This window comes from Populus euphratica, unplaced genomic scaffold, assembly GCF_000495115.2.
Source record: "Populus euphratica unplaced genomic scaffold, PopEup_1.0 scaffold27.1, whole genome shotgun sequence".
In the NCBI taxonomy this organism is placed as follows: Eukaryota; Viridiplantae; Streptophyta; class Magnoliopsida; order Malpighiales; family Salicaceae; genus Populus; species Populus euphratica.
The window spans coordinates 855,669-867,055 of record NW_011499899.1 but is presented as its reverse complement, the minus strand read 5'-3'; the positions used below and the strand labels follow the sequence as shown (position 1 = coordinate 867,055).

Below are 11,387 nucleotides of genomic sequence, written 5' to 3'. Positions count from 1 at the left end.
GTTGTTGTTGTTATTGTTGTTATTTATAATTTATATAATTAACCTCCATATGGTTCGACCTCGATCTTGTCATGTTATTTATTATTTCAACACTCCTGCACTTAAGAGAAGATATCAATCTTTTAATCGTGTCAACTAGATTGATTCAACCAATACTAAACAGATTTTAAAAAAAATTATCACCTAACATTAGAAATAGCAAAGCCAAAATCAGTTGAAGAGCATCTCACTACCCTCTTTGTCTCTCGTTCTCCCCCACCTACTTGCCATCCTCTATAATTAGGTTTTGTATCTCTATCCTCTAGATCTACATAGTCCAAAACCAACTCTTCATCTCTGGTCTTTGCCTCTCTACTCTTTATGCACTTTTTGAAACCCCATACAAATAGTGACATCTTCTTTTTATTTTATATGTCATTCTCCTTTTCTTGCAATTATAGCCTCGTCATATCTTTCTTATTTTTTTATCATTTTAATTACTAATTTTAATATTTTAATTTTACTTTCATTAGGTTAAATTGGATTGCTTTAAGATAGCATGCTTTGACATTAATTAAATGACAAGCTGATTTTATTTTTAAAATTTTACATTCAGTAGGCAATGATTTAATTAATTTTACATTTAGTAGCAAAAACATCATTAATTCATGATGCACTTAATTAGTTTGAAATTAAATATGTTGTATTGAAATTGTTATATTGGGTCATCATCATGTAAGGGTTGTATATTGTCGTGCGTGTATGGTGTCATAGTGATCTTTCTCCCAGATCAGGGCTTTAGGTGTGTGAGAAGAACAAGGAATTTTTGTCCTTTTATGATTTAAAATATTTAAAGTCGTCACTTAGTATTTTAATCATTAGAAATCTTAAACGTTCTTCAAAGTTTGAGTAAAGAGACTGGTTGTATATAGAAAAGACAATATCACTCGCAATACATCTTACCTAAAGTAAAATGCAAAGTTTGTTTGCTTGATTATTTATAAGGCCTCATTATGTTTTACTAACCATTGGTTTGTTTATTGGTTAAGGCGAATCCACCTTAGTAAGGTTAATCATTGCTTTATAGATCAAGTCTAATTATTCTAAAGTCAAATAATAATTTATTATATTTTTATTTTTATTTGTTTTAATACCGGAAATACATCTTATATATAAGTTTGTAATTCCAAATATGAAAATTGTATAAAATGAGAGATAAAGGGTTTATCAATATCTTACATGTAAGTTCGTAAATTAAAAATATGAAAATTCTATAAAATAAGAGATAAAGGGTTTATCAACATCTTACTTGTAAGTTTGTAAATTAAAAATAAGCAAAATTAGTTTTTTAAAATTTTTAAAATTTAGGCCAAGTTTGCCATGGACTTAATAAACTTTTTATTAAGTTCATAATGCATGCAAACTATAATTTTTTATTTATTATTTTTGATATTTTCAAGAAATGCTAAATCATGCAATTTTTTTTCTCTTTTTCTCTTATATTTTTTCTGTATTTTTTAATTAAAAATGCACACATGTTTTTTTTTCAGAAACTCAGTCATATACAATTTAAAACATATTTTTTAAAAGAATAATCTTTATTTATTTATTTTATTAAAAAAACTAGCTTATTAATATTGGAAAAATGGTTTAAATACAAATTTACAATCCCAAATATTAAATATAAAAGGATAAAATTGGTATAAAATGCCCAAAATTAATTATAAAATAACCTTTTAAAAATCTAAAAATTAATTAAATTTAAATTATGAAGAATTTAGAAAAATACAAGGAAAAAAAATAAGGCTGAAAAACCATGTTAGAGTGTATTTATCAAATACATCCATAGCTAGAAACCACTAGCTTAAAAAATATTTTTAAAACACTCTAACATGAAAAATATAGGTTTAAGAATTGCCCTAAGGATATTTTAGCTAAACACAACCTAAAGACCTAAAAACTTTTTTTTTCGTTGGTAATTTTTTTCCTAAACAAACACGACATTATACTTTAAAAAGAATCAGCGCATGGTCACATGAACTAGGATTCCTATCCTATCCCAAAACCTAAAATAAAGGACCATAATTAAAATAGATTTCATAAAGATCAAACACTAGATTTTTTATCTAATATCTTAAGAACATGAAGAACAATTCTTAGAACCAAAAACCAAAGGTGGAGATGAAGGCTAAATTACTTTAAACTAAAGGCATAAAAAGAGACAACATATAAAATTAATTATAACTTAAAAGGATCAGTATTTTGCTATAGAGTGAATTATTATGGATTATGAGTGATTTCACTGTAAATTACAATGTTTGGTGGAGTATATTAAGGTTGCAGACTTCAAAAATTACATCAGTGAATTATGTAGATTATGAGTGATTTCACTATAAATTACATTATTAGGGTTTACTCTTTGCTAAAAGCATTGTTGATTGATATTGTAGATGTGAATGATTTCATTGTGAATTGCACTGTTTGGGTTTGCTTTTTGTTAAAATCATTGTGGGTTGCAGTAGTGTAATGACATAACTACCCTTGCCATAAAGAGTTGCAAAAACTGCAGAGATGGGTGGGGTTGTCTTTTTGGTTAGGGAGAAAATGTTCAGTTTAGATTTTGGTAGGGTTGCAAGCCTTAGAATGCAGACACCTGGCGTTGGGTTATCAAGGCTTAGATGCTAGGGTCAGATCCGCATGCATGACAACAAAACCAGGTTAACGAGTCTAAAGACCCGTGTACCTGGGATTTGCAAACTTGACCGTTGGTTGCAAACCCACACGTCTGAGCCTGCCTAGGTTTGTTGACCCACGCCTGGGTCTGCAAAGCCCCCCAAGGGTATTATAAATATTATTATTTTTATTATAATTCATGTTATTGTAATTAAAAATATTATTATATGTATTAAAAATATTATTATTTTTATTATAATTAATATTATTACTGTTATTATAATTAATGTTATTGAAAATATTATTATTTATATTATAACTGTTATTATTTTTATTATAATTAATGCTATTAAAATTAAAAATATTCTTATTTGTATTATAAATATTATTATATTTATTATAATTAATGTTATTATATTAAAAATATTATTATTTGTATTATAAACATTCTTATTATTATTATTACAATTCAATTGAGTATTGTATCAAAACCTATTAGCCTAGGGTCCTCTATCAAGATCAAAGGTTAAGGGGTAACGCGTCAAAACTCAATTCTCTTGGATCCGGCGTAGGTCTCCAAGGCTAATAGATCATGTATCAGGATCCAATTTTCTCGAGACAGGCACCTAGAACCATTTCTTTTGGGTCCTGTATCTGAACTCAAGGCTAAAGGGTAATGCTTCAAGATCAATTTCTCTTGGGTCTAACTTCAAGATCCAAGATTCTTAGGTCTTAAATTTTTAAATATAATTATTTATCTTATAAATACTATTATTTTTAATATAATTAAAAAATTTAATATCAAAAGTATTATTATTCTTAGTTATGAAATTTAAAATATAAATATATTTTTTAAGAAGGATTTTTTTTTGTTTTTATATTTTTTTAGAATTGATTTATTTAACACCAGAAAAATTTCTTAGGTATAAATTTATAATTTTAAATATTAAATCTAAAAGGGTAAAAATAATATTAAAGTCCTAAAATTAATTGAAAAATGGTCCTCTAAAAATATGAAAATTAATTAAAACTAAACTAAGGCATGTTTGGAAAAACATAAAATGAGGTTATGCAAAACAGTTTTAGGTTGTGTTTACCAAACATGTTTAGTTGAAAAACACCGATTTAAAAAATACCTTAAAGTTTTGTTTCCAAACATGACTTAAAGACCTAAAAATCCATTTTTCTTTTTGACAAATTTTAACTATGTCAAACGTTGTATTAAGCCTTAATGGCTCAGCCTAATCACGTAGCCTGAGCATCCCAGCCTAGCCCAAAACCTAGAAACACAACACGTGATCATAATAGATTTCGCAAAGATTAAATGGTGGTTTTTGGTTTAACATTCTTAAGAACACGAACAACATTATAAGAGCCTAGAAATCAAATCAAAGCTAGAGACCAATTTGCTTTGAATCATGAGCAGAGAGAGCTAGACCATGTAAAATTAATGCTAAGAGACTCATTCAGAAGGGAATAATATGTCAAATATTCCATGAATTGAACCCAAAACCTAAAGCGTAAACCCAAGTCTTCAAAGGGATTAAGAATTGATTGATCCAAACTAGACCTCAAATAAATTAATTAGGAGCAGAGCACACTCATATATATATATATATATGCCTAAACTTTGATTGAAACACATAAGACAAGATAATAACTTCAGCTTGCAAGAAATCAAAATGGCAACCTTTAAACAACAAATCTAAAAAACTCAGACATTATCTTAAATCTACTGACTAAAATCCTAAAAAATATCATAAACTTAGCAACCGTAGCTCAAGCACACTCATAATAACTTCCTTGAACTATTAAAACCTCAAGAAAACAAACAAAATATGCAACATGACAATCAAATACCATGAAACTTTAAAATAGATTTCTTCAACATAGTATACTATTACATTAATTCTTACACTTGTTTTTATTCAACATTATCATAATTAAGCAAACATGATATTCAACTTATGGCAACCAACAACACATATATTTTCAATTAAACTAAGTTTCAATAACTAACCTAATCATTAAAATTAACTTGGTTGTCATTTAAATAAACTATTAACCTTATATTAATAGTCCATCGTATCTTAAAACCACAAGATATGCATCCACTACCACATTAAACATACATTCATCAAAACATATGTATTACTTTAAAACATGATTAAACATATCAAAACACATATATTATACATCAAACCAATAACTAATTATGGTGGATAAACATTAAGCATTCAAGTAAAGATTTAAAAGGAATTAAAAAGAGATGTGTATATTAAGCTACACCATCTTATCAATGGTAAATGGTATATCTTTTAGCCAAAAAACAACTTTCTCTTCTAGATGTTCTTGCTTTTTTTTCCTTCTTGTTTCCAACTATTTTCATACTTTGTTTGTCTACTTTTCTTCTTTTTTTCTCATTTTCTTCTTACTTTTGCTTAGTGTTTTTTGCTTTCTTTTTTTGGAATATTTTTCCTTTTGATCCCCCCTTCGTTTATAGAAAGGCAATTCATTTATAAGCTAAAGCAAAACCAAGAAGTTATAAAATCACCCATAATTTATATGGTGGTTTTCCAAAGATAGGTTTTTAAGAAAGATTTTTTTTTCTCTTTGTCTCTCTCTCTCACACACACACACACGCATATAACCTTCTCTGAAAGTTATGGTATATTGTTTTCTTTTGTCTTTTATGCAGTGAACCTTATCAAGAAAAAAACAATCTTAAAATTCACTCTTTTATAAATAACTTTTCTTTCTTTCAATAAAAGTTGACTAGGTGAAGTACTTTAATGAATTAATTATGAAGATTAGGATGTAAATATGCTATCAAAAGACCTTAAATGTGTAGAAGATATGTAGATCTGCCACTAGAAATAAACCACACTAGATTTAAAGGTCTGGAACTCTACATTCATTTATTAGAAAATTGATCCTTAATTAGCTTGAATCAATCAACGCAGGGGAGGTGGACTAGGGACAAAATACAAGCAAGTTCTTCAAGATAAATGGCATATAAAATTTTGATAAGGATCTACCACTAGGAATATATCACTCTTTATTTAGAGGTACCACTAGAAATAAATCACTCTCTGTTTAGAGATCTAAAACTCTACATTCATTTATTAGAAGATTGATTCTTAATTAGCTTTAATCAGTTACTGCAAAGGAGGCTGACTATGGATAAAATATTGACGAGTTCTTCAAGATAAATGGAGTATAAAATTTTGATGAGAATGGATGATCCTTATAGAGAAAGTTTTTCTCAAATGTTTTAATTCGTTTAATCCCATCAACCATCAACCATTTAATTCGTTTTAACTTGACCTTTGACTAAATCAATTTCAGTTTCTAAATGCACGTGTCATTTGCATCTTGGTTCTAGTTTTGAATTTATTTAATTAAGCTCTTAATTAGCTTTCAAGCTTTATTTTCTTCACAATCAAGCCCTCAAATTGACCAATTAACTTATTAAAATTCAAAAGTGGTCCTCAAAACTTCTAATTCTTGTAATTTGACCTGAATTAATCTTCCAAACTTAATTTTTCTTCAATTAAGTCCTTAATTAAATTAATTAAACCCATTAAAAATTTAATAAAGTCCTTAAACTTAATTAATTCTTTCAAATTTAATCAAATTAACTTTCAAACTTAATTTTTCTATCGATTAACCCCTTGATTAAATCAATTAGGCCCTTTAAAAATTTAACTAAGTCCTTAAACTTAATTTGTTTGCCAGTCTGCCCTAATCTTTAATAGCTTTCTTCAATTTGATCCCAAGTCCTCATTGTTTTCTTCAATTAGGCTCTTCATTGTTGCAATTGAGTTTCCAACCTTTGTCATTTGATCCAATTTAGTCCCCAAACTTTCAATATGTGCAATTAAATCCTTTTTCAACCTATTTTTGTCATCTTCAAGTTGCTTGTTCATTTGTGATTTTATTTTTTTATTTTTGAATATTTCAAAAAAAAAATATTTTTATATAAAAGAATCTTGGGGAATCTAGAATTGAGTTACAACAAAAATATTTCAAAAGCTAGCTTTTCTTCTTCTTTTTTTCATTAATGGGAATGAGAAGCGTCAAAAAGAGGGTCGGTTGAAACATACAATGATGCAAGTCCAAAATAAGGGTAGGTCCATTTGTTTCGCAGTTAGAACATTTGGTCACTGAAAAACCAAAAACACATGACCGTGATTCAAAAAATCTCTCTCACACAACTACAAAATTACCTTCTCTTTCCCAAGATTCATATTTGGCTGTGCTTCAGATTTCTTGGGTAATTCCTATCTAATGTTTTCAAATTTTCATTCTCCTACCACAGATTTGTGCTCCTAGCTTGCTAAGTGGGATAGAGAAATGTTATTGAGAGCCGTTGTTATGCATGTTCTTGTACTTCTAGCTGGATCAGGTGAGAGATTCCATGCCTCTAGGTGAGTACTCCGCACAGAATTATATATATGATTACTCTATTGACTTGTGCTTGACATATCGTTCTTCATTTTTATGCTTTGACAATGATAATTGAGTTATCTTCTTTCTCAAATGTCGATTGATCATCACTGTACTGATTTCTATAGAAGATTAGCAGGCTGTCATGTAGAGTTTGTAGGGTGTTCCATCATGTCTCTCTCAACATTTTATACAATTCATCCATTCTCAATGGATGACCCAGCTTGGTCTTTGGCGTGGAAGCATCATGCATAGACATGTTTTCTATGTTGTATCATGTCTTTCTTTTTACTTTACTCTTGTCATTGTGCATCATAAACCTATATAGGGAGTGATCTTCTTTTCTAGAAACCTAGTTAAGCAGAAATCTTAACTGGTTGGTTCCTGTTGCGTTCAACTAATCAGTTTTTTTAAAGCAATTACAGAAGAGGAAGATAGGAAGATGTACTGGCTAGCTAGCTTGTGCCCTTAATTGGATGGATTACATATAAAGTTTTGGAGTTAAATTTAATACAGCAATAAAACACGCAAATATATCAACATCAAAATATAGCTATGGCCCCCCCTTACCCCACCTACTACGTGTATAAACCTTACATGCATAGTATTTATCTGCCTCTCGTGGTGTGTTAAACTCCACAGTAACATTCAACTCCTAACCATATTTTGTCTCTTTCTGCTTTTTGCTTCCATGCATCAAAAAGCTATATATACTGTATCTTTGTCCATGAAAGGTCAGATTGAGAAATCTTATTTTTTGAATTAAGATTTGTGGGGGCTCATATAAGATCATCATGAGCTCATATAATTAAGATCATAATTATAATTATGGATCATCATGATCATAATTAAGATCCCACAACAGAAGTTCAATAAAATATATAATTACATAAGCTCATATAGCATTTGTACTGTTTAATTTATGATCGCCTGGGCTTGACCTAGTTATATTATGAGCACACGTACTAAGTACAAACTTCAAGGACCTCGATTTTGTGTAGTTCTTTCGTATGTGTAACAGTAACAATGTTTAACCTCTGCACACATCATGGCCCATATTCATGCATGGAGTATTTCTTCACACGCATACCAGTAGGAAGAAAAGCATTGATAAATTGACCAAAAATGTTAATATGGGGATTGTTCTTTCTTTTTGTTTCTTTTTTATAATAATTTTTATTAATAAAACAATCATTTAGATAACAACCAGGAAAAATACAATGAATTTCAAAAAAACTAAAATAAATTGAATTATAGTATGTCAATAACATCGAAAATTAAGCTTCATTCCTTGCGCGTTTACGCCTGAAAATTGTTTTTTCTAATATGCAAGAGACAAAAAAAAATTGACAGTTTTTAAATTTTGACAAACAGTTAACAAGCTAGAGAGATTTTAGAAGTTCAATCAAAGTTTTCTCACGTGATTTAGAAACTGTTAACTATAAGCACATGCATTTCTATGAAGAGAGATCTACTTCTACTACGTATCATGTTCATCGTATCAAGTGCAAGCAATCGTCTCCTCTTCGTTTATATATAGCTAGGTACTATCTTAAAGTTAATTATCAATGATTGGATCAAGCAAGGATCATATCTAAGCTTACATTAAAAAAAAAAAAAAGGGATTAATTAAGAGGGTGTTTGCTAGAGATAGAACAGTTTAATCTTAAAACAATAAGGTCCTTTAGGTTGTCTATGAGATAGGATCCAAAGGAACCAAAAAACAATCCAGTCAATAATTTTTACAGCATAGTGATACATATACATCAACTTAAACGTACAACCATTCCATGTAAGTACAACACTCACAAGAACAACATATATAACACATATTAGCACATATTTATAGTCGTAACAAACCAATCTTTCTTTATATAGTAATCTTCTGCTGCAGGATCAAGCTAGATCTTTACTATTTAACGCACCATCTTTCTCACCGAAAGCTGCCATTGAAGATGTGACTTCAGCTTCCCAAATACTTCCATGATGGAAAGCCTGCGAAGAAGAAATCACAGGTTGACCAGATGGTCCAATAATATTACACTGCTGTTGTTGTTGATACGCAAATACATTTTCATTGATCAGAGAATCCAGAAACAAAGAGAACGTGTCCTCATTCTCATTTCCAATGTAATCTTCCTTATTGTTTTGTTCATGATGACTTTGTAACCCCTTATTAAAACCATCACAATTAGGCCAGTTTTTGGCACCATCATCAATGAGCTGATTTGGAAACTGATCCAAGTTAGTCATTGTACAGTTCTCATTTTCTCCAGTGGCTGTAGCTCGATAGACCCAGCCATTCGCTTCTAGTGGAAAAGAATTAAGGTTCGAGTTTTGGATGGGAGCAATTTTGGCAATTTCTGATGAATTGGGGTTAGGGCATAAAGGCTTGTGCGTCCTTGGATCGATTCCTTGACTAATGAGCTTCTTGCTGAGATGGGTGTTCCAGTAATTCTTGATCTCATTATCGGTGCGTCCTGGTATCCTCCCAGCTATCAAAGACCACCTGAAAAGTGAATGTACGAGAACACGATAATCCAAAAAATAAAAATAAAAACATGAAGATTCATATTCTCAAATTCCAAGTTGTTATAACTAATCTAAGTTATCTCGATTATTATAAAAAAAATCTAAGTTAATTTGAAATTCGGAACAAAAAGTACTTCTGGTCTCTATTGTGAGAGAGAGAAGATCGAGGGTGCAACGTAGTAAAATGTTGACAAATTAACAAGTTGATGCACTATGATAAAACTTTGTTTTAGAGCTTTGGATAATCTGATAGATTCAAGAATCCAAAATTAAGATGAAAAGCTATGGCAAAGAAGTGCGAGAGAACATGCATACATCGATACATGGATACACGGAGAGACCATGAAAACTTCAATTACGAGGGAAAGACTTAAAAGTTACATATGTGATCTGATATTTGAATTATTTTTTCTGAAGAAAACAATTTGAAATATTTGTTAATTGAAACTCGAAGCTCATATATGCTGGTATTTTGGGAGGGAGGGAGAGGTAGAGCACAGTGAAAACCTAAAAAGCGATCAAACAAATTAAAAATAAATGGCATCCAAACCTAATTACTCCATGAACATTCCCCAGCTGATGATAGGGGAAAAAAGGAATTATCATCATTCCTAATTAAGTCCATAAAATCCAATTACAAATATATACCTGTTACCAAGCAACCTATGAAGCCTCAGAATTAGATCTTCTTCATCTGGGGCAATAGGTCCTCTCTTAACAGAAGGCCTGAGATAGTTCATCCATCGGAGGCGGCAGCTCTTACCACACCTAAGAAGCCCCGCCCGCTTTGGCAGAGTACGCCACCGCCCTTCACCATCCTTCTTGATGTAGTTTGCCAAGATCTCATCTTCTTCAGGTGTCCACGGCCCCTTCTTTATACCCACTTTGCCACAACATGGCGTGGGTGTACTCATGCTCCTTGTTGAGTTCCTTGAGGATAGATTCCTCATTCTCTGACTCCCTTCGTATGATAAATTAGTTAGTACAGTGTCCTTGTTTTACGGCAAGAAATGAAGGTTCAAATGTCCTACACATATGTGCTGAGTCGCAGTGATTATTTATTTTTTAAAAAATTAATTATAAATTATTTTTTAATAAAACATTAAAAAATAAAAAATTATTATTTTTTATTAGTGAAAGATTAGAATAAAAATTATCATTTAATATTTTGGTCACTAGGAATCTTAATTAGTCTTAAAGATCGGGTACGAAAATTTGTTACATAAAGGGAAGGTATTAACACCCCAACTACATCCTACCTTAGATAGGCTGCATTATTTTAAAGTTTGATAAAAAAAAATCTAAGGTTTTATTGTGTTTTCTAATTATCAGTTTGTTTAAAATTCAACAAAAATCATCCTTAATAAAGAGATTCTTATCTTAATGCATTAAAGCCTAACTGTTCTATTGTCTGAAAAAAGAATTAAATATCCGAAATATGTATTATGTGTAATATCGTACCCCGAATACTAAGAGACAAACAAAATAAATTTTTTGTTGTTTTTGAAATTTGGGTTAATGTTCTCTTAACTTTAATAAACTAGTTATTAAAACTAAAATACATGCTAAAATATTGTTTCTTGGTATATGAAAAAACACGATATGATTTTTTAACTTTGAGAAACTTAGCTATATGTATAAAAATATTTGTTTTTTTAATTTTTTTGTATTTTTGGAAGTTTTTGACAAAAACCAAGTATTTTAAAACTGGATTTGTATCTTTATGATGTAAAAAATACAGACCGATATTAATT

General features: G+C 29.9%; 1 protein-coding gene across 1 annotated transcript; it reads right to left on the bottom strand.

Annotated features, from left to right (window-relative positions):
* Window positions 1–8,806: 8,806 nt before the first annotated feature.
* On the bottom strand, window positions 8,807–10,652 carry LOC105132528 (transcription repressor MYB5-like). Its single transcript, XM_011036092.1, has 2 exons — window positions 10,282–10,652; window positions 8,807–9,610 (listed from the first exon to the last, which is right to left on the bottom strand). The coding sequence occupies exons 1-2, from the start codon at window positions 10,581–10,583 to the stop codon at window positions 8,998–9,000; spliced, it is 915 nt and encodes a 304-aa protein (XP_011034394.1). The 5' UTR covers window positions 10,584–10,652; the 3' UTR covers window positions 8,807–8,997.
* Window positions 10,653–11,387: the final 735 nt, after the last annotated feature.